We start from the raw sequence: 24,195 nt of genomic DNA, 5'->3' as shown, positions 1-24,195 counted from the left end.
TCACTCCATAAAAAAAATACGCAGACGATAGACCTAGCCGTAGCTCTGAAAGCCCTTTTCGAATACGGCATTACTCTGACAGATCTCGATCCTTCACCTGTTGGAGGGTTGTTAGGTCTGGGGTCCATTATTGGCGATCGTATTTAAACTTTCCAAGAGGTTAAAGTGTAAAGAAGAGACGAACGATCGAGGGTCCATGAATGCAGTTGTTTATAAGGATATGTGTTATCTGTGAACAAACAAAGGAATAAAAGTTCCAGTGAGAGGTGAATTAGGAATAAGAAGAACGCCTAAACCACTTTTCAGTTTAAATCATATGGTCATCGATGAGATTTAGCAGGAACGGATGTAAAGCGCGGGTATGTGCGGGGTATGCGTGTAGATTCTGTCATAAAATACGCCATTGAGCATTTCTAAGGCGAGCATCCCCATTCTAATAATGATGAATCCAATTTTGGGAAACTTTCAGGATTCATCACAATTATCCCTCTTGAAAATCCATGTAAGATTAGCTGAGTAGTCTGGCCGCCCGTCCAAGAACTTGTAATGGAAACAGTGATATTTCTTGGCCATTTCTGAAATGGATGCAAAAAAAGCAGGGTTGACCTTTCACAGTATCCCCACCCACTCGAAAATCAGATCAAGCACATCCAGAAACTGTTTCATAGAGGGGAGTGTGTAAACAAGAGATGGCGTTATTCACGGCAATAGATCGTGGCTCTTGCTCTTCACCTCCAATATTGCAATTATAACAGCTCATTCTGAATAAGCAAAAATTTATCAGAATCCAGCTAGTTTTAAATTAATTAGTAAACGTGAGGGTGATTTTTCCAGAAAGAATTGGATTTCACACAGGTCTATTTTACAACGGTACCAAAAAATGTGCTGTGAGGCCCAACAACAATGAGATGAGCATTGCCTGTGCGAAAGTAATTGGTGCTAGTTAATTCCCTGCTAATATGAGTTACTTAACCAGGAAACTTACTATAACAACACCAACAAGTAACCAACCTTTCCCACATCCGAATCTAGCCCTGTAATCTCTGTTCATCCCGCTTTAAAATAATTCCATCTGTTTTTCTGCTGCTTCGAAACTAGGGTAAGTAAAATCAACTCGGGCCCAAACCAGCAGGGACTGTCAACCTGACACAGATCTAACCAACTCGGACCCGAATCATCACGATCCCAAACCAACGTGGACCTAGGCTATATGACTTGGGCCCACACCACCTCCAACTGAACTGAGACCAACTCAGACTCATAAAGATAAACCTTCTTATCGGGGAAGCCATTTTCAATCTTGTTCCGCGAATCTGTCATATTCAATTTATTATGTTTAAATGGTGATGCCAGACTATACATTAGGTTCCAAACCTGATATTAAACTGTTGTAATGTGACTCAAAACATTTACATAATTATAATTTAGGACAATTTGTTAATTTTTTCTAAATGTAAACTGGCATTAATTTCTATGTTATTTTACTCTCAGGTTCCCCAAATAAAAAAGTTAACCTCACTGTCAATTCAAGATTGCAGACACATGAATACAGTCTATTAGGATTCAGACTAACTTTTTGTCTATACGGATCTCTTCAATTATGAATAAATTTATTTTTTAACTCTCTACTTAATTGGTTTTCATATTTAAATTGATCATCTACTCCCATTTCTTCACTTCTTTTTCATTGCTTTTACATTTTACAATATTTTAATTTACTTAATAAGATATTTTGCTATATTTATCAATTAAAAAACCGATAAGGCTACTCTGTTGAAATAAAGCCGAAAGCATTAAAGGCAAGTTAAAACGCTTTAAAGTTTGTTTAACAAATTTGAAAAATTTATTGAAGTTTGTCCCGGATAAGTAACAAAAAGGGTCGAGAAGTTAAAGTTGACAGTCGATCTTAGAGTTTTTTGGTTACATAGCTAATATTGTTTTATCATCTGTATTCACATTTCATTGTTTGTTTTCACGATAATTTTGCATTTGCAGTTCAAATCTGGCTTCAAACTTGCAAAGTCCCTCGAATTTTTCACTTCCTGCCACAATATGTCACTGTGATCAACAGACACGTCTGCAACTCTGTAAACACTTTCAAGACTGCGACCTTGTGAGAAAACAATCTTATTTGTTGCGAACCAGGAAACTGCAATGTTTGGTCGGACTTTATTCACAATGGAACATGTCTGCATTTGAATCTGATATTCTTTTGAACTTCTATTATGCGCGGGTGAATGTCTCGACGATACACGATCCCCACCATTTTCCTGCAAAAGTACAATAGTCGCACCAATCATGTGCTAATCGCTTCTTTTCACGACTTCTGGGGTCGTATCCATAGGACTGGGGCCGGGGTGCACAAGGGGAATTTTTAGAGGAAATGTCTGTACTTCTTTTTGTCTGCTGTGTACACCCAGTGGGTTTGCCACTGAAGGTGGCCTTGTCCGTGAATACCGGTATTGTTTGGATTTCTCGCGCCAAAACCTGTGTGGTTTCCTCATGCAGGCTCGACTAAACACGACACATTATGGGAAAACACAATTCCGTTCACACCCATGTTCTTTTGCTGGCCAATCAAGCACAAATGTTGAACCTGTTGATCGAAAGTGCTTTACCTGGTTTCTGTGTCTGGTGGAGGAAGTATGGGTTAAATTGAGACTTGGTGCAGCCGCTACTAAATCACAGCATCTGTTGAGAAAATTCATGTTGTGATGATGTTATGATGTTGACTTTTATTCCGCATCTTGTGCCGTAGATTTCTTCCGATAAAGATGTTATTAACAAAACCTTAGAAAACGCACTTTTATGATATCACCCTGTTTTCAATTTTAGTCTGCCTTGTAAAAGGGTTTTTGTTGCATTTTTGGATCTCGTCCGAGGCTGTTGCAGTCAGGACATCCATGAGCAAAATAATTGTCATTATGGTGAAAGAAAAATATTGTCACGATTACAGTTACTATGATGGAATTATTGGGGATTATCTGTGCAATCTTCGCAGTGAGAGTCGTGAAGTGGGCTTTGGGTAAAGTGTTCTTAATGAAGCTGTGCGAATTCTAAATCTGAGTCACCAGAAATACATATTTCATGCATGAAATGACGGATCGTTGATTTTGAAAGATGAAAATAAACTAAATTCAGTAGTAGGAAAGAGAAACTCCCTAGCAAACAGATCCCAGGACCGAGAGGTGTACGTTCTTGGAGCCCGGTGGGAGATTGCAATTCTGCCCAGACAAGATTGGCCGAGACGTCCGACTTCTCTGGAGTTCCCCTTTCCTTGACGCATTATAGAATGTATGACGTCATGCTCCCGTGTTCAATCACCACGCTTCATTATGGTTCAACGTCGATGGTCGTCGGCATTGCACACGCTGTACTTAAACTTGTAGGGCCACTTGGTCATTATGTTTAGAGTGGAGCACACGGCAAGTTAATTTCACAACCAGGCTTCGAGATGGAAGCGAAGACAAGTCTTTGTGCTTCTGCCGTCCTGCTTTGGATGCTTTTGTTCCTCCCAGGATCGGGTAAAGTTTTTTTTAAAACATGGTTGACTGCATAATCGACGACCTTTATGCAGGACTATACAGTCGACTGTAATCCTTATTATTGTATTCTTATTTCCAAAATCCAACACGTTCCGTGACTAATAGATGCATTCTGGCCCGGTTTCATCCTCCCAACAGTAATACAGGGGCCGATTTCATAGAGTTACTTAAGCACAGAATTTCCTAAGCATGAAAAAACCTTGCTTGACAAATCAGGTTACCAGCCAAAATTCCATGTGATGTATATTGGTTTGGAATGGTAGTGTACTCACCTGTCTTTTGGTTAGCCTGACAATCACATAGATTTTCAGCAGGTAACCTTTATTTTTTTAAGCAAGATTTTTTTGTGCTTAAGCAGCTTTTGTGCTTATAAGCTTAAGTAGCTCTATGAAATTGGCCCCAGATTTCCCAATTGGTCAAGTGCGTTTTCATGAAATGCATCAATTTAAATCCTTATACCACTCTCACGTCGAAATTTTATTGGTTGCAAATTGATCACGTGATATGCCACAAGCGCGCATGCATCATTTACGATCGAGTACACTAGACTGATCCTCGTCCCATTATGTAGGGACCGGTAGCTGACTACTCTACGAATCAAGGGTCCAGTATCGCCCAATGTCCACATGATCAAGACTGGAGGAATTAATCCAGTTTTCCGGAAATAGCCGAAATACCCGAAGTCGTCCCGTCCCGTCATTCGGCATGTTCGGATAAGTGTTGTAGGTCTCCTTCCTCCATGTTTCGTTACGGTACATCTTTTTGGATATTTGTTTTTCAGTATTTTGCTTACAAAAAAAACAGTCTGAGGATATCTGTTTTAATGTTCACATCATATAATTTGGGACACTCGGGTTTAAAATGACCAGACCAGGGTTAAAGCAGAGCAGTACCACTGATAAAAGAACGTTACGTATTTTGTTGTACATATTTTTGTTTGAAGACGTCACAGACGAATTATGTATATTTTGGCTGTTATCGAATAAGGGAATAAAAAATGTGCTTGGCCGGCACCGGCTCTAGAGAATGTACCCTGATGCCTTTGCCTGCGGCTCAGGCATTTGTCGTGTCCATAATTCTCCTGAGCCAGTCTTAAGCACGCGTTTAAGAGCGGCCAAGCACACATCTTTTTATTAAATACTAAATCTGCTGCCTTAAAATAATCTTGGCTGAAACGAAGCAGACATGATTTGCAAATTCTTTCAAATTTTTTCTCAACGTTTCAGATGCATGCCGCGGGGGTCGAGGAGGTGGAGGATGTAAGTACTGTATTAACTTCGTTCCCAGAAAGTTGAGCAGCGTGTCACATGGCTACCTGCTCTGTCGCACACTTTTTTACTTACAGCACGCGCACACTAGTATCAGCCTTGTGCCCAGCTGTTCGTATGAAATCAACTGTTAGCTTCCGTATGTTATAGTATAAGCTAATCCGACGATGAAAATTAGAAGCCATTACTGCGGGGCCATCCTGCTCAAGTTCACAATCAGCTGGGGATAAGTTCGTTCAAGGACCACTGTAAACTAGTGGCTGGCTCGTGACGTACCTAGCGCATGTGCAGTGCAGTTGAAGTGCGAACAATCCTAGTCAGTCGTTGTCGGGTCATTATGCCAAAGGGGAGAAAAAGTGGCAACAGGAAGGGCAAAATAGCAAAAATTTGCCTCATTTTTTCAAAATTGTAGTCGGGTGGTCGCACCGAATAGAGAGTTAAATTTTCATTCTCCACTTAATTCGTACGCGCAGCAAATATATGCTGGAATGTACGGTCTTCATGTGCGCGTCTTTTTTCGCCGGTGAGGGTGCACTTCAACTCAAGGCGGATTTCTATTGGCAATTTTATGCACGCCAGAATGTTGACAGGCTTTGAAGGCGCGCCGGCTTCCACGCACATCTGTATAAATTTGAGACTGGCCGTTTTTCCAAAGGTTTGTGAACATGGATCCGCCCAGTACATGGCAATTTGTACTATAGAGCTCTATGTTTGGAATGCGATCTTGCGGTCTAAACGGGTGCATACTCACCGCGTGTGTGCGCAGATTTACTCGCGTTTGGCGCAGATTGTGCTAAGTACGCACGGTCAATTTAGACCTATGTTGAATGTGTTGTCTTAACGTGTGCACTGGGTGCGCACTCTACAAATGCAATTTTAATTGAAACTTAAAGGTCACGATCGTAAGGTAAATCTACAAGGACGCCTTTTACATATCCTGAAAATGTTGATTTCTTTTTCACATCCATACTTCGCCAAGAAGGAAGCTAGTTGTAACCAGTAGGCTACAGTAGCGTGTTTTTATAAGCGATTTTCCGGCTCAGTGTGACAGAACTTCAAAGGAGACTTGTTGTTGTTGGGCACTGGCATTTTATTTCTTCTGAGTGGGCACGGGTAACACGATCCCAGCTAATGATTTTTACTAACCTGGCCTGGGGTGGTTTAAAAAAACAGTCTTTCTAAGTATTCTTTGTGCTCTATTGTCCTGATTCCAGACGCACCGATACACATCACAGCAGTCTGTCGTGAAAAAATAAATTACCGGTATTCCCCGCAGAGTTTATGAAGTGTTTTGTCTGCGAATAACCATTGTCCTTACGCCTTTAATGAGGGGCCGAAAAGAGCGAACTTCCGCGTTCAGCAGTAGCTTGTCATTCCTGGCTGTTTAATGTGGAGTGCTTACAGTAAGACGTGAACATCTTTCTCACGGGAATGCGAGGGTCTTGAAGGGGGGAAATGACTAGATACTAACCCGTGAAACCTGGTCTGCTATTTTTCTCAAGACTCTTAGAGGGATCATGCTTGGACTCTGTTTCTGCATCAATTGAAAAAGGAAATCCCAAACACAATGATAAAATTAGAAAATGAATAGCATAAATGGGTCGGATTCGAACCAGGGTCTATAGATCTGTAGTTCAAATCACTACCAACTAAGCTATCGAAGCGACGTAATGAATTCGCGTTTTTGAAATGTCTTAAATGGTGTATTGCATTGTCCCCTCTTCATGAATCATTTGTCACCCCAGCTACTGAAAAAAAGTAGCGCACCAGGTTTCACGAGCTAGTATTAAGTCGCTTCCTTGAAGGGGAGGGTTTGGACAAGTCAGTCTGTGGTTTCTTGTCGCGAACAATGGGGGCAGCTATTGCCGTTGCTGCCACTGCTATAGTGGTAGCAGGTTTGTTATCTTCGAGCCCTTCGTGCCCGCTTGAGTAAGCTCTTCAAGTTGTATGTATCATTTTATATGTTTGATTCAAAACTTGACGAGAAACAGTGGCGTATCCAGCCGGGGGGCAATTTCCCCCCCCCCCGTGTGTTTTTTTTCCATAAATATTACTTCATAGGTGAGTAAGAAAGAAAGTAATTAGTATATTCATTTGTCAAACAGTAGACCCAAAACCCTTTAAAAAAAATCACCATTTTGAACCTCCCCCATTCGCTTTTGTGTTTGCCCCCCCCCCAACAAAAGCTTGATAAAAAGCTAAAAGCTAATGACGAGGAATGTATGAATGTGGGATCCTTCCGTTTCAACGTCATTCACGAATATGTTTGATGAACGTCAACCCCCTTTCTCCTCTAGTCGTTACATCTTCTTACCAACTTCATTCATAATGGAATAATAATGAATGTTATACACAAGTGCAATAAAATATGAAAATCATTTTACCAGGTAACAAATGGAAATGTTCGATTCCATTCGGCTTCTCCTCTTGGAATCGAGCGTTACCAAATGAATTTATTCTTATTATAGGTTTTTCCGTTAAGTTTGCACTTCTCTTATTTAAAATTGCTAAAATGAAGGTTTAATTTCGCCAAAGAGGGGTCACTGTCCCTAAAGGTTGATTCCGAAATAACACCACTAGATTACACTTTCAGAGCATTGTAATTCGAGAAAAAAATTCGTCCTATTTATCGTCATTTTCATCTCACTTTGGGAATATTGGTACTGAATCGGAAAAGCAAAATCTTTTTTTTTCATTCATTTTACCGATTTAATCATTCAACTTTGTCATTGACTGTATCGTCAAGATCTTTTGAATTAGTGGTTATTTAGACGTCATTTTTGTGATTCAAAATTGACTACAAAGAATAGGCCGAAAAAATCAGGTATAAACGTTTGGCAATAATTACATAACTCACTGTTATTCGACTTTATCTTGTCAATACGAGCGATTCACAATAGTGTGCCATAGTTTGCAGCGCATTGGCCAATCAGATCGCGCGAAATTCGTTGACCCTTTCCGAACGCGCAATGGGTCGACAAATTCCGCGCATTGTGATTGGTCAAAACGTTGCAAACTCTTGGAATATTGCAATATTGTGAATCACCCTTATAGTTTTGTAATACCATGGTCATAGATTTCACTGGAACAATTATGTGTAATATATGCACAATTTATTGCAAGCTAAATTGAAACACTTTGACAAATCTAAACACGTGAACAGTACACTAGATATTAAATTTCAAGTTCAAGTAAATTATTGCACATGTTGTCCTTTGTTGACCTTTGGGGGGCTAGGGGAGAAGAAATCTGGGATTTTTAACAAACTTGTTTAACAGAAACCTGGGATTTATAAAGCACTGTGGGTTGTGTCGACTGGCTGAATTTGAAGACAATTATTTACGCTAAATTCCGTTGAAAAGTAAATTCCTTTTTTCTTACAAGCACTTTTCACTCCGGCAAGGAACAATTGTTTTTGCCACAACATTTTTAACCCTGTCTTAAATGCAACAACTTTGGCATTCATCTTATTACATACTAAATGAGTGTTTTGCCGAAGGAGTAATAAATATGCAGGTGTCGCAAATTTCATTTGCTTGGTGGACTCATTCGTTTATCGATATTTAAAACTATCGTTAAAAATGTCTGGTTTTTGAGTTCTAATTCCCCGAGAATTTGACCATCTCATCAGACTTGAATTATTTTATTCAAAATTGATATATTATAAATTTTAAATTAATATCCTCTCCAAAATTCTTCGTAGTCGGCTCGCCATAGGCCTAAAATACGTCTAAAAAAGTTTCGATGGCATTTTTTGTTCAAAGCTTGCAATGCTAGAAAGTATTACTATGGTCTGTTTCAGAAATACAATGTACCCGGTTGCTAAATGGCACCTGACCTTGAAGGTCAAGATTAATGTACAAGAACAATGCCCTCGAACGTAATACGGTCGTTTCACAATAATGCGCCTCCAAGAGTTTGCACCGCGTTGGCCAATCACAATGCGCGAAATCTGTTTGGAAATGGTCGCCAAATTACGCGTGTTGTGATTGGCCAACGCGTTGCAAACTCTTGGAGGCGCACTATTGTGAATCGCTCGTATTATTCACCGCAACTTTTTTATTGGGGGCGCGCTTTACGCACGCAAAAAGTTTTCAGCGCAGACATTTTAAGTTTAAGCCCATTTTGACTTCGAGAAAAATGAGACGTTTTCACAATCACAGTTAAAAAATACCTTTGGCCATTTTGGAAGTGACATATGGGAACCCAACTATGGATATCCAAAGGCAGGACGGCGTTAGAAATTACTGTTAAATTGGTAGGTAATGACAGACACGGTGAAGGAAAAATGACAAATTTCGGACATCTTTTTAAAACGTCATCTGGGTCAGTGCGGGAAGTTAATTCCTCGTTCGATATAACAGTCATGACCGTGGCAGTTTGATATTGCAACGTTCAGTAAAAATGAAGATAGCCTCGTTGATCTGTGGAAATGAAAAGGGATCTATATATGAACGCCAGTCATGCCAGTAATTCTTTTCTAGGGACTCAGTAGCCATAAAAGTAAAATCATTTCGAGAAAAGTTCAATTTAGGAGGGAAAAATATATTGTAGTTTACTGAGGAAACACTAAGGTTTTTAGACCAGTCTCATCATAGGGTTTGTGCACAGGGTGTCAAGTGGTGTCTGTATATAGAACTCTTTCCTGTGGAAAATATGAGGTAGCACTTTATTGACTAACTTAACCAACGTAAGTCTTTTAGTGCATGAGCTTCTGTATAGCATTGAGGAAGTGTATAGCAGCAACTAGCTGACTAGGCCTCGGGCCTACTTCAGACATTGTCAGCATGGTCAGATGCACCAGTTGTCCACCTTCGGCCTTTTATTGCATTTAATGACGTAATTGTTCCTACAAAAGCTTGTGCAGCTCATTGTAGGCTTATCTTTTGTTATGTTTTTAGTCTATAAAGTGCTACCCCATATTTTCCACTGGACACTGAATAAATTTGACATTTTGAGTGCAGCACCATGCACATACCCATTCACATGTACATGTACATACCTTATTCACATTGTTCATATACCAGTTCATAGTGATGATGTAGGCCTATGTACCCACACAACTCTCTCCCACAGAGGCAACCTGGCGTATGGGGTTTTTCGGGGTCAGACAAGCCCTAATATGTACTGGTAGGTGACAGTTTTTGAAGCAATATAATTATTTATAGAGGAAAAATGGTTCGTTTTATATGCTTCTCATTTTCGTTGAAACTATTGCAGTCAACCAAAATAATGTACATCAAGCCCACGCCCTGGGTCTAAACTTATTTTCAAAGTGTTTCTGTACACTTTAGCGACCTTGATGCCTCCGTTTCGACCAGGGTAATGTAATTTTCCAGGTTCAAAACGGCTTTGATTAAAGTCTTGTTGGCGGAGTTCTTCGTTTGCATACGTACCAGAGTAGGAAAGTGAACTTGCATCAAATCACACTTTTCTCAAATCGAATTAAATACCCAAACTCCTTTCCCATGCCTGGACATTACATTGAATCTTATGTCATTGTTCTCCTTAATCAGCGACGACTCCCGGCAACCCTGAAATCCAGGCGGCACAGTTTGTTTTTTGTCCCTTTTCACTCCATTGTTTTTAGGGATGTGCATCCTGAGCAGTCGCTGAATGTCAAACGGTTTCTTATTCAATGTTGAACGTCAAAACGAGAAAAAAGTAACTAACTTCACACTGCTTCAAAACTTACAGAAACTTTTTTTTCACTCTGTTTTTAAATCCTCAGGCCATAATTTATTGATTACCATGGTGAATACTGCCTATTAGGAACTCACTGGCAATGCAAAATTCAGATTTTCCAATACCACAATAATAGATGTTACTGCAATAATATAGGAACCGAGTTGAGGTTGTTTTCTGTGGACATAGACACGTGAACCTGACGGAGTGTACATAGGGCCCTGTTAATTAACAGGTTTAGTATGGACAGAGCAATTTTGTTCGAGAAATTGTTTCTAAGCAGCTGCGTAATTGTGATTGGTACAATCAGTCTATGCGAAAGTGAACCGGGGACGCTGCTGACTTGTTTTGCACCCCCCCAATAAAAGAGGGTCTAGATCCGCCCCTGGTCTGTTCCAGCTGTTGATGCACCTTTGACCTAGTGTTTTAATACCCTTTTACTGTTTGCATAGCTCCTTGCAGGCAACCACCAACCTTAGTGCGTGGAACTTGCCCCCGGCAGACTATTATAGAGTATGCAGGACCTCTGTCATCGACTGCAGTCGTTCAATGGTCCGAACCGAGAGCTGAAACTAAACACAGCGATTGTGATCCCGCTAGGTAAGTAGGCCTACAAATCTTACCCAGGGCCTTACCGTAATAAATCTCTCAAGAGATACCTGCCCAGTTCGTACACTGGTCCAGTTGTTTTTTTAATCCAAAATACCAATAAGTGTAAGAATGATGTATGATACTTCGCTAAATATAAAAAGCATTTTTTTTACTGTAATACTTGTGGGATCTTAAAAATGCTTGAATGTGTCATAAATACTGCACCATATATGCACCAGGAATCAGTCTTGTTCCCGGCGCCGTCTTCATACGCTTGTTACAAGTTTCAAATCAAACATCGGACTTTCGAGGCATTGGATTTTTTGAGGCGTTGGATCTATGCCATGGGCCGAAAAACTGTTGGGACTTTTAAACGCATTTGTTAGGCTTATGAGGCGTCGGACTTATGAGGCGTCGGACTTATGGACTTTTTAAAACTCTTTTTTCGGACTTATGAGGTGTCAGAATTGTGAGGCGTCGAACTTACGAACTGACCCCAGCAGACACAGTTCATTAACCCCTTCGCGCCCGGGAATTCTTTTGACCGTGACTGCTGGGCTGTGGTATGCCGTGAATGGAGGACTTTGTCAATCAGCAGGCCCCATTGAACCAGCAGCTGCATGGTGAATAGACTGTATGTGTGATATGCACTAATCCTCACACAAAGCCACGGCTGTCAACAGTTCCCGGTGCGAAGGGGTTAAATTTACAAACATAATACATGTATTATGCAATATAATATACATGTACATGTAATATCATATCCATATTTTATGTTATGATATAAAATAAAATAACATGAGATCAGATCAGATCAGATCAGGGACCAACAAAGGAGGCATCATGACAAATAAATCAGCACCAAATATATTAACAACAACCAATGCATTAAGTTGCAACTGCAAGTAGGTTATATGGAGTGATGAGTGAATGGGATAGACTCAATCAATGTATATTTGGGTGATAGGCCTACCGGTAGGCCAACAGTGTTTTTGTTGTTTGAGCCTGAAATGCTACAAGACATTTTGGTTTAGTCCAAACATCTGGCTTTTCATTTGCAGAGTGCAGAGAGAGGATGGTGGCCCACCTAATGGCGGCTACTTCAATGCCAATCTATCACCTTACTACATCAGATACTCAGCCAAAGATGCAAGAAATAAGGAGCAACCCAACTTGTGTTTATTCATGGTGACTGTGAGAAGTAAGTGCTAGAGATTCTTGTCCCATTTATTTATTTTTTACATAAGGATCAAAACTAGGGTTCATGCCGACTTTGCATGGTTCTCGTGCTAGACCAAAATTTGTAAGAGGGGTCTAAGACTTAGTCGTATACACTACTTCCTGCCTTTTTAAAAATTTAAATGTAATCTAGTGTCACTAAATCATGTGCGTGTGTTAAAAGTTACTGGCCATATAATAAGCAGCATCAAACTAGACGGGTTGAAAGGTTTGTGTCAAGTCTCTGTCCAGTCCAGTGTGACTTTATCTTGAAAGTTTGAAAGTGCTCTGTCACATTTAAGTTTTAATCCCAGGTACAACTAGCACAGAGCTTGAAAATTACAATTGATGCAATGATGTTTTCTCCATTACTTTTAAAGCCTCTAAACATTGTCTAAATAGAGTCCAATGAAATTAATATGAGCCTTGTGCACAGTACTGAAATCTAGAAACATCTGAAATGTACATGTACGGAGAAAATGGCTGGCACCTTCAAAGCAGTGTTTAGAGTCAAATGTTAAAATTACAGACTCAGTGATTGCATTGGGTACCTATGCAACTATAGTTTGGTCTGTGATTGTCAAAAAACGAGAGTTAGAGTACCATAAAATAGGAACCAGATTTCACATGAAATCCAGGTGGTAGTTTCATCATCTGATAAGCTTGAAACTGCCCATATGGTAGGCTTTTGAAAAATAGGAATGGATAAACTGTTTGAGGTATAATTTATGAATGGTACAGTTCATATCCGTGAGTATTTTTTCCAGAAAATTGGAAATCAAAACAAGTGGAAATATTGTGTATACATTTCTTTACTTTAGAGGGAAAACTAACTAGGCCCGTTCTTGTATAGGAAAATATGCTGAAAATTTCAGGGGGAAAAAAGCCCACAGTTTGGGAGATCTGAAGAAGGGTGGTTCAGTGTTACAGTTAGTTCCAATCGTGGTTTAATTTCTAACCAATTTGCTTGTATTGTCAAATCTACACACAGCTAGACGAATTATCACTAGATTTGTGTACATTTTTCATCTCCTCTCTTCAGTAAAGAGATGTGGGCATCACCGCCCAGTCACCTGGGGCTCAGTTTCCTGTTCTCATCAGGACCAGTATGGCTCAGAATGTACCGTCACCTGTTTAAGCGGTTACTCCATTCAAGGGTCCCACAAGCGAACCTGCCAAGCAAATCGCATGTGGTCAGGCCTTCAGCCAAGATGTACACGTAAGAGAAGCCAGATCAAATGGTTTGTGGTTAGAGAGTTCTGGGCTTGCGAGTTCACTACAATTCTTTCTTTCTATTAATGGTTTCGTTTCAGTTACAGGTTAAAATTAATTGAGTGGCCAGTTTTCTGCCCATGTCGCGCTGATTCAAATCATCTATAACAAACGAGCAAGTTGTCAATCTTGGAACACTCCAAGGGAAATGGTGTCATGGCAAAGCTTGTCGTCCACTTGTACTGTTGGGAAAAAAGCTTGTCAGACATTTTTGTTGACGATTATGTGAGCCATTCCCTTTTCTTGCACAATGTGGTTTTGTGAGTAATGGAACAGAAAAATATGCAAATAAGAAATGTCTATGAAATCAAACATTTCATCTGTCACCTCATGAAATTATTCTTACCATTGCATGAATGTGAAGCATCATTATTTGTTTTGTACACCTGCGGTAGGTCAGGATCATGGATTAACATCCGTCATGTTGCTAAACACTTGCTTTCCGTCTGAAGCGTTACCCTCTATACCCTGAAATGTTAGACTGGTTTCCATCCCTTCATTATTTTCCCCTTTCTTACTGAGAATGAGTTAATGAAATGTTATATATGTATGAAATGAGGGCAGGAACCATTTTAGTAAAAAATGAAGTTATATTCAACAGGTAGTGTTGAATAGAACAAATAATTCAATAACACATGATCATCGATCCTCGAATCATATGACCGGGATTTGTGCGGGTAATGTAGGAAACCAGATAATCCACACATTGATTAAAGGTAACTTTCAGTTAGGAGAAGTGTGCAGAGTCAGCAGAACAAATCCATGTGAACAAATCGGGCGGGCTGTTCACTGTAAAAAGTGAAGTCCGTGCCCTGGGTGGCCTGCGCTGGACAAACAATACGTGTACATTAGATGATATATAAAGATTTTTCAAATGATTGAGAGGGGGGTCATGACTGGTTCCCTCTGCATATTCTAATGGAGGAGTTGGGGACCAGAGCATACACATGTACCTTCCTCATTTGTTTGTTAAGCTCAGACAAGTCATCGAGCTGTCTAGATGTTTTTACATGTTAGTGTGTATCAATTTCGAAAACAAAGGCCAAAATAATAAGGGAGTGCTTTCACCATCTTTTGCATGGCACTTAGCTACTAAGTAAGATACTTTTCTCCCGACATTTCAGCCGTTCAGTGTCCAACCTTACCCGGTACATCCTGCACTGATTCCAACTACTATCGCAGTATCTGTACTCACTCATGCAGCCGAGCAGGCTACGGCCTAGCCCCAGGTCAAAGTGCGATCAGGGTCTGTAGAGCTGACAGGACCTGGACTGGGATTACTGCAACCTGTGTCGGTGAGTAATGTCAACCAGTCTCAAATCAGTTTTCCATTGGAGATATTCACAGATTATCTTGTCCTCCGTATTGTTAAACTGATTAGAATTCCAGTGTTTTGGACTTGGAAATGTCAGGAGGAGGGCCAGTGTGGTAACCGCCTTACAGGTTGTAGAGTTAGGCTTAGCACGTGATAAGCCAGTTCCATTTGGCTGAATCAAACTGATGTTGAGGGTTCTGCATGCGGTGTATGGATGCTGCTTCAGCCAGACAAAAAAATGAATTGTTCTTTAAATAACATTTTTGACCTTGCACTCCACAGATAAGCAGGCTCCAACACTGAACTGCCCAGGAGATATCAGGGTGATTGCAGATGCCTCTCAGACCTACAAGAGTGTCACTTGGGACCTGCCGCAAGTCAGTGACAACTCCGAACTCCCCATCAATCCGGAACTGGCTCATGGAAGTCCACCACCTGGATCGATGTTCAGCAGAGGTTCTCACTCCATCACTTACCGGGCCACAGATGAGGCAGGAAACACTGCAACATGTTCATTCACTGTCATAGTCCAAGGTGAGCGAGTCATTGTTAACGTTAGTACAAGGTTTGGAATAATGGCCAAGAATACCATTTCAGAGAGGAACAAGTCTCTCGGGATGTGGCTTATTGCCTGTCCCATTGAAAATCTAACTCAACGTCATCATGCCACGGTGGCCAAGTATTAAACATGAATGCAAATGTTTTACAACGTGTGATGAAGTTTGTAAATTTTGTCTAATTTACCCATTTAAGCCTAGATCTGGATAATTAGCCAAATCAATATGATTAAGTTGTGTGTGTTCAGTATTGGACAGTTGCCCTGAGGTATCTGCTTGTTTTTTGCCTCTCAAAGGGAATTGGGTAATGAATAAACTAATGCCTCAATCATTGCAACACCTTGTTACCATATTTCCAGATGTGCCCTCGCAAATAACATGTGACATTGTACACAAAGGCTCCATGATATGGGGTAAATTTTCTTCAACCCTTAATTGACATTTAGTGATCCAGTGTCCAGCTCTCCAATTCCCATCTGGTCAGAGGATGATGTGCTCATCATCCCAGTTCATCTATGGCTCTGTCTGCCAGTTTGAGTGTCAGCCAGGCTTTGTGTTGACTGGCAATGCCAGCATTGAATGCCAGCGAGAAGGGAACATAGGAGTCTGGAGACCAGAGCAGCCAACCTGTGAAGGTTAGTACTAGAAGAAGTCCTGTGGACACCAGTGGGTCTTGTGTCAGTGAAAGAGAAAGGGTGTTATTTATCAGCAATGACCGTGGAGGCCAACACGTCAGGTGTACACATGGTCCCAGGCACTGGCTCATCAGAGTTTATAATATTTGTTAGTGTAAATAGTTCCATCTGAAAATGCATAAATGCACTTGGTCGTTTGTGTAGGTATCTCTGGATATGGGCAGTGTGCTCTGCCTTGGCTCACGCATCCTCTTGTCACCTTCAAGGGAACCATGAAGTCAAAAGAAACTCCGTCAGATCTTTAGCTGACTGAATATAATGAGTTGTCTTAATTGTGACAAGTTACCCATCATCAAGTATTGATATCCTGAGGTGAAGCCTATTTTCCCAGACCAGTGTTGTGGTCCAGACCACCACAAGACTAGACACAAGACCGGTCACAAGACCGGTCACAAGTAACAGGGTAAAGAATGACAAAGGAATACTTTTGCCGGAATTCATTTGAACAGCTTGTGACTTGAATTCAGGCCGGAGGTCTTGTGGTTGTCTCGACTACAGCACTGTCCCAGACTCATGATCTGGTAGCCAGGAGATGGATAGAATTCCCCTAGTGTGATCTCAGCCAAACCATGCCTGACATTCATGACGAAGACTTTCTGATTCAGTCCGATGCAGATTTTGTTATTCAGGGCCTCATGGCTATCTGCATGCACTTTTCACATCAATGGGAGTAGTCAGCATGCTTAACTGGCCTGTCTCGGGAAAGAATTGGCATTTTATGAGGACGGTGTGCCCAATTTTTGTGCCATTGGTGTCAAAATAAACATCAGGCATAGCGTAGAAACTCCTGAAGGCTCAGCTTGAAACATTTCAAAATGATCAACAGAAATAAGTGCGGTCTACTCGACTTAACACACCAGAGTAACTAGCTGGAAACCTGCTTTTTCATGACCTTTTGATGATACATTCATTGAAATCCATGGGAACAACTTACATGTAGTTCTACTAGAATCTGTCTTACTGATGTGATTGTCTTGCAGCTATAACATGCCCTCCATTGACTGCTCCAGAAAACGGTAGAATTGTGGGAAATACTCCATGCTCTACAGCCTATGGCTCTTGGTGTCAGTTTGAATGTGACGATGGCTATCAGCTCGCAGGGAGTGGAGTCCGTCGCTGTCTGGCAGTGGCTGGAGCAGCTGAGGGCTACTGGGATGGCTACGATACTAGCTGTGAAGGTACATGGGTAATTTTAGAAATTAGGGGTCCATTTTTTTTCGTGTCCCTGTCATATCTGACATATGATTTTGTAAGTTCAGAACACATGTTCTAATTTCCAAGAGTAATGAATTAATGCAAATATACCAGGCAATCAAATTGAAATCAATTCCGGTGATATTTCCATGTCAAATAACAAAGGTCAGATGTAACAGGGCCCAAAAATGTCACACTTTTGGACCTCTAATTTCTGGAATTACCCACATACACACATATACAATGTACGTGTAGTGCTGTGCCACTATTTATTGTAACCTGCAGGAGAACGTCACTGTAATGAACACTGTGGTATGCACAAGATAGGTTTAGTTTCATGCAGAGCTGTAACTAGTCAAATCACAGATGAACCAAAAGTCAGTAAAATCAGTCAATTCTAGGTCAGTCACTTCAAATTCAAGTCAACAAGTCAAATATGAGTCATTTACAAGTCAATCACAAGCCAACCGGAAGTCAGTCACAACTTGAGTCATAGATCAGTTACAAGTCAAATCACAGTTCAATCATTGATGGATATACATGTAACTGACAAGGTGAACAAGCCTTTGTCACAAGTTCATTTGGTTGCCTTGTGACTTGACTCTGAATGATTTATGATTGACTCATCATTGATTTGTGATGACAGCTGTGTACTTGGCATCCCGATCAATCAATGTCACTGCCTGTGGCAGTGTATTTATCTGGACTTTCTGACATAGGTACATCTTTGAATCTTTTGGTCAGGGTGTGATTGTACAAGGGTTTGAGAATGCTATCAACTACTCAGCCAAAATGTATTTACTGTAAACGGCAACACTTAGACATTAAAATCCCAATATGTCCATTCACTGCTGTGTTGTTTTCATCAAGATCAGTTCACCATGCATCAGTAAAATGCAAAGATTAACACTGCAAGAAAGTAACATAGTAATGAAGTGACAGTCACTGCCACGATGAGCCCTAATTTGATAGGGCTGTATCGATGCGTTCCGTTGCTGAGGATGTCGTTATTTATAGACGGAGTCATCAGGTCCTTTCTTCTTTAACTTCTTACCAAACCTTTTCCTCGGCATTCAGAGCAAACCTGTCCACGAGTCTACATCCCTCCCAATGCCTACATCACCAACCAGGATGAATGTCCAGCCACTGACCAGATCCCAGCAGGGACCACCTGCCATTTTGCCTGCCGACCAGGCCACGCTCTGACCGGGTCTACAGAGGTCTCTTGTGGGACAGATGGAAACTGGGATACCACCTTCCCCTACTGTGAAGGTACATGTAATGTAGTTTAGCTGAGGGCAAATAATGAAACTTGGGATTAAGTTTTACTTAAAATGGTAAGATCTGTTTGAACTACCATTCAAATTCAATAGACAATTTAGCATGCTTGAGTAAATTTTTGTCTCAAGATTTTATCTGAATATTTACAGTTGACTGATAATTGGAGGTTTAATATATCAGGTGGCATCACCTATCATTTACATAGACACTGATTTTGACAAGCCTTATCTTTATTTTCAATGCTTTAGTTATCACCTGTGACAGCAGTGAGTTGCCTGCACCACAGAACGGAATCAAAAATGGCTGCCCTCATGCTGAGGAACTCTACAGCACAGTGTGCACACTGATTTGCGACCTGGGTTTCATGCCGACCCAGCCCACCTATGTAACCTGCGTTGATGACGGGAATGGAGGGGGGACGTGGGATAAAAACACTATCACATGTGAAGGTACGGTCAGTGGGCTGGTCTGTGTAACCTCCACCATAGGAGTCCACTCGTTAAAAATTGCTTCTTAAAGATGGTTTGAAAACAAAACAGGTTCTTTTAGTTTATTTGTCCGTTTTAAAATTAAACTTTGCCAAATCCACAAAGAGGAAAAAGAACAAAATGTTACTACTTTGTACAAAAATCGCAGAAACAAATAGAAAAACCAAAGCTGGGTTGAAACCTCCAACCTTGTAATTATCCTATTAAGCTACTAAAATACATCACTGCGCTTATCATATAGAGGAAATTGCAAATAATTGTGTTGACGGTGTCACTAGAACGTATTTTGTTAATAGCCAGGTGTGGTATGTTTGCATACTTAATAATGGAGACAGTGAGATTGCTAGGAGACAGTGAGATTGCTGGCTGAACTGGCTAAAGGCCCAAGCAATTGCCAAGAAAAATGATTATAGGTAGCACTGCATTAGAAAAAAACATAAAGTGGCCATTAAGAGACTTGGGCTACTAAGTAAAATTTGTCCGCTAGGACCCTGCTGTCGGCAATGTGCTATTTGCTCTTTTGTTAAAGTAGTTGTTACCAGTCAGTCATAAAAGCTTACTTAACCAGGTGACCAGTCATCACAACATTTCTTTATCATTGAAATTTCAATTTACTTGGCTTTGCAGCTGTCAAGTGTGATCCACTGGATGTCCCTAGTTCTCCAGGTTACATGCCGCTGTCATGCACGCTGAGTGGAGTGACGGTTAATGACACAGACCAGATGCAGAGTTATGGCACCATCTGTGTGGCAGCATGTGACCTGGGATTCACCAGTAGTGGCTCAGGGAGTCGAACTTGTCAATTGAACGGCCATTGGGATGGTGTTCCACTGCAGTGTATTGGTAAGCACTCTCCACCTAGGTCTAGGGCGATAGACTGTCGCAGTCCTGCATCATCTTGAAATATTCATCACACGTGTATTCAGCTAACTCCTTGTTATCTCTAGGCTTTCCTCCGCCAAATAGAAAAAGTTGCCTCATTCACTTATTTCAGCTGGGAGCCATTTTTACTGGTTATCATTAGCCAATAGGTAATACTTTTCTTGAGTTGGATCTTCAGTAACTTAACAGCCATATACATATAGCTTGGGCCCTTGAGTATTTTTGTCTCACTCAAGAGATCTAATCCCACTTTCTGACTTCACTATCTGTGGATTGACAACCCAACCACTTTGTATGTTTCCTGTATTAACAGATGTAACTCCACCCACTTTGTATGTTTCCTGTATTAACAGATGTAACTCCACCCACTTTGTATGTTTCCTGTATTAACAGATGTAACTCCACCCACTTTGTATGTTTCCTGTATTAACAGATGTAACCCCACCCACTTTGTGTGCCTCCTGTATTGGCAGATATAACCCCACCCACTTTGTATATTTCCTGTATTGGTAGATATAACCCACCCACTTTGTATGTTTTAAGTTTTGGCAGATATAACCCCACCCACTTTGTATGTTTCCTGTATGGACAGATATATAACCCCACCCACTTTATATGTTTCCTGTGTTGACAGATGTAACCCCACCCACTTTGTGTGTTTCATGTATTGGCAGATATAACCCCACCCACTTTGATGTGTCCATCAGACATCACCCTGTTCGCCATTCAGGGGACAAGCTTTGCAGAAGTCCGCTATGAATGGGAACCCATTCCGGTAAGGGAAGCATTTCTTCACACATTGACCCAGCTACCAAATTGAGAAGTAGTTACGTAATGCTCAGCACCTGCGCATCATGTCAGTCAATATTCCTTCAACCAGCAGCATGTTTACACCTTGCTAGTGTGCCTAGACACAGTTCATATCTTGGGATGCCCAGGACATGCATGCAAGCAATACTAGCTGATGGGTAATATCTTTATCCTGCTCGCTGGACCATCTATGTCCAGTGTGCACAAGTACCCCAATCAGCCATGTATGAGGGGTTGGGTCAGCACACGAATGTGATTTCTGTGTGGTTTAGGCACACTTTCAGATCACGTGATGTGAGCGACAAAAGGACTTATCAGAAAGTGTTCAGCGAGGGTCATTCAAGTAAAATTAGTTTCCTCTTGCACATTGGTAATGAGCTGTTGACAGTTTTTGAAATAAAGTTTCTGCTCAAGCTTGCCCGTGAATGAAATCCGTCATCTAACGTGGATAAGTATTGATACGTGTTAATTTTGTGGGACCAATCAGGTCATGGATGCTAGTGGTGACATCATCGCTACGCTGACCAGCATCAATGGACAGCCAGTACCTGCCAACAGGAGCTCTATATTCCCTGAAGGAACATATCGTCTTATTTACTCTGCAGTGGATGTTGGTGGCAATGAGGCAGGATGTGACCTCACTGTGAATGTTATAGGTAGGTGACCACATTAATCAGGGAATAGATAAAGTCAGTAGTTCTCGATTCTAAAGTCAGTAGATATCAGTTCTGAATTATTTTGATTTCTAAGTTGTGGCAGGAAATTGTCGCATTATTCTTCCAGTTCTCCCCACATTCTCTTCTTCCTGCAGTCACCCGTTGCCCTCCGTTGTACGGTCCCCAGAACAGTGAGACCAGTCTGGTGTCTGGCCAAGGGACGTGTCACAACTCTGCCGTATATGGCTCTGTGTGCAGCATAAGCTGTGATGTAGGTTACACACTGTCAGATGGTAGCCAAGAAGTCACAGCTGAATGTGTCAAGAACACAGCGTCATCAACAGTTGGTTACTGGCAGGGCCCAGTGGTAGAGTGCGTCCGTAAGTACCTTCAACCTGCCTGATTTATGCCTTTACCTGAACTGATAGAAATGATCTTAAGTTTGTACTTAGCAACGTCTTATTCAGTGAGAGTTTCCCAAAGAATCAATGTTTTGCCAATCAAATAAGTTTCTTAAATTCTTTACTAAATTCATTGAAGTTATCTCTTGTGTGAGGTCAACCCGATTTTAAGAACACCAGCAATTTATATTTTTTTTAATCATATTGTTATGATTGATATTGCAATGGATTTTTTCATAAAAGAAATTGGTCCTTAAATGTTTTCATGTTCTTTTATTCATTTTTATCGAACTGAAACTTGAAAAAAAAATTAATAATCAAGAAAAAATGAGACTGTAGAGATTGTTTTATTAACTGATTCACACAGATTATTATGAATTAGGGACAATGCCATTGTCTGAAATCCCAAGTGATTTTTGATCGTCCCCTTACAGCCAACATGTGCCAGGTACCAGCCATCCCCAACGGCTACATTTCAGGCTGCAGTGAACAGGAGGTAGAGTTCCAGTCATCCTGTGCATTCGTGTGCAGTCTTGGTTACCGTGACAACCGTACATCCCTGAGTAGGACCATTAGGACGTGTCTGGCTGATGGGCATTGGACAGGAGTTCAGCCGGTGTGTGAAGGTGAGGCAAGAATTAATGACATCGGTCTTGTCATTTCTTAACTTTATGTCAACCAAAAATGGAAACTCTGCAGTGATTAACCACTTGCCGCCGGGGTCTCTGAAATTGGACAAAGGGAACTGGGCCTTGTAGCAAAAGACCGTGCTTGGAACAAAAGACTTGGCTGCTGGGTATTACTGACATTTTTTCACTCTCAATAATGGAGATAATCCAGCCTTTTTCTCAAACAGTATTCCACGATTTGGGGCATTTAGTGTGAGCGGATTACCACCGGGGACAAAAGCACTCCACCACAGCAGCGATGAGCCACACGGCACCACTGCACACTAATCTGGCCCATATGGAAAAGAGGTCAGCAGTGCACTGTGCCAGGTTCGTGAACAAAAGAAAGTTTCATAACACCGCACAATCTGGGCTCTTTTTACAAGGCTGCAGGCCTGGCTGAAATACTCGGGCATCAATAGATTTTGTCTGTCAGACTAGAGTGGCCACCAGACAGTAATTTGTCTGGGTAACGTCCATTAATTGAACTGATGAATTTTTGAAGAATTTTGAAAACGGAAAAATCTTGAAAAGGTGCCGGCAACTCAACCCGCTCAAGAGAAATCCACCCGGCAGGAAGGGGTTAAATTGCTCACTGCGTAGTCATGATCTCCTTGGTCAGTTGCTTTATTTGAAAATCAAACAATAATAAGAGCGTTCCACAGTATTTTTATTGTTTACATTATCCAGCATTTGCCTACAAGAGGCCATTTTTTTGAACTTCGTAAAATGGTTAATAAGATTTGAAGCTTTGCATGGTGGAGATAGACTAGAGAGCAGGCTTGGGGTAACTCCTCAAGATCTCTTTTTGGAAGAGTTATATATGATTCTGATGAGAACCGGTGAGTGTGTACTCGACGTTTCGACCAGTGTTCTCTGCTTATCACCTCCTGAGATCTATGCACATGGTGTTACCGCAAGCCCTCTCTTCACAAAATGAGCTGTAAGTCGCCAAAGCCACTTTTCAATTGAAGGCTTTGAAAAGAACCTTGCATATCATAAATTTGGAGGAACCCTCAACATTTTTCACGCAGGTAACATCCATCTTCATCAGGATGCCACACTGAGTATCAGCATTGTTGAGTCTATTGTGACTCCTTTCACGTCCCTACACGAGAACAGTAATAAATAACACAGGGTGAACAATGACAGAGGAATGCTTTTGGTCACAGCTAGTTTGAATAGCCTGTGCTTAGGCTGAACCCTAAAAGGGGGGGCGGAATATCACACCGAACCTTCAGGACTTTTTCAGTGATGTCTTGAGGGTATTTTGACACAAGTTTTGTAAAAGCTGGTCATACTGGTACCCATTTTTTCTGAGCAAGGTCAGCCACAAGGTATACTTTTTCTATCGATGTGCTTGAAGTAAAAGGGCTGGCATGCACAAGGCTTTGAACTTCAGAAGGCAATAATGAGAAAGCCTTGAGGTCAGATTTACTTCACATCTCACATTTGTTTAGATGAGTGTGCTTACATACATGCCAAGTTTAACAACAATTGAATGTAGGACAACTGAGTTATGGGGGGGGGACAATCTGCCCCTTCCTTTCCATGACCTGTTTGGAAAATTCTCAGAAGAATTAGACTGTTTAAAAAATCTCAGAAGACTTGCTGGTTTTAAAATGAAAGAGACTTGTTCACAGCATCAGAAGTAAACAGCCCTCCAATC

At 41.1% G+C, this 24,195-nt stretch overlaps 1 protein-coding gene across 2 annotated transcripts in view; it reads left to right on the top strand.

Annotated features, from left to right (window-relative positions):
* Positions 1 to 3,324: 3,324 nt before the first annotated feature.
* LOC110990289 (uncharacterized) overlaps positions 3,325 to 24,195 on the top strand; it is a 59,253-nt gene continuing 38,382 nt past the window's right edge. Inside the window, exons 1-16 of one of the 2 annotated variants that reach the window (XM_087133286.1) lie at positions 3,325 to 3,524; positions 4,772 to 4,804; positions 10,951 to 11,098; positions 12,151 to 12,290; positions 13,350 to 13,526; positions 14,704 to 14,874; positions 15,177 to 15,428; positions 15,898 to 16,086; positions 17,127 to 17,324; positions 18,418 to 18,612; positions 18,870 to 19,070; positions 19,737 to 19,952; positions 20,666 to 20,766; positions 21,289 to 21,457; positions 21,613 to 21,837; positions 22,293 to 22,484. In XM_087133286.1, coding sequence (XP_086989412.1) covers positions 3,455 to 3,524; positions 4,772 to 4,804; positions 10,951 to 11,098; positions 12,151 to 12,290; positions 13,350 to 13,526; positions 14,704 to 14,874; positions 15,177 to 15,428; positions 15,898 to 16,086; positions 17,127 to 17,324; positions 18,418 to 18,612; positions 18,870 to 19,070; positions 19,737 to 19,952; positions 20,666 to 20,766; positions 21,289 to 21,457; positions 21,613 to 21,837; positions 22,293 to 22,484 — 2,677 coding nt within the window. In that variant the 5' untranslated portion in view covers positions 3,325 to 3,454. Of the gene's footprint in view, positions 3,525 to 4,771; positions 4,805 to 8,932; positions 9,072 to 10,950; positions 11,099 to 12,150; positions 12,291 to 13,349; positions 13,527 to 14,703; positions 14,875 to 15,176; positions 15,429 to 15,897; positions 16,087 to 17,126; positions 17,325 to 18,417; positions 18,613 to 18,869; positions 19,071 to 19,736; positions 19,953 to 20,665; positions 20,767 to 21,288; positions 21,458 to 21,612; positions 21,838 to 22,292; positions 22,485 to 24,195 lie in introns of those variants that run through there. The other variant, XM_087133287.1, reaches the window with a different exon arrangement.

This window comes from Acanthaster planci, linkage group LG02, assembly GCF_054643075.1.
Source record: "Acanthaster planci isolate LZ-2023a linkage group LG02, COTS_SCS, whole genome shotgun sequence".
In the NCBI taxonomy this organism is placed as follows: Eukaryota; Metazoa; Echinodermata; class Asteroidea; order Valvatida; family Acanthasteridae; genus Acanthaster; species Acanthaster planci.
This window is presented reverse-complemented; position numbering and strand designations above follow the sequence as displayed.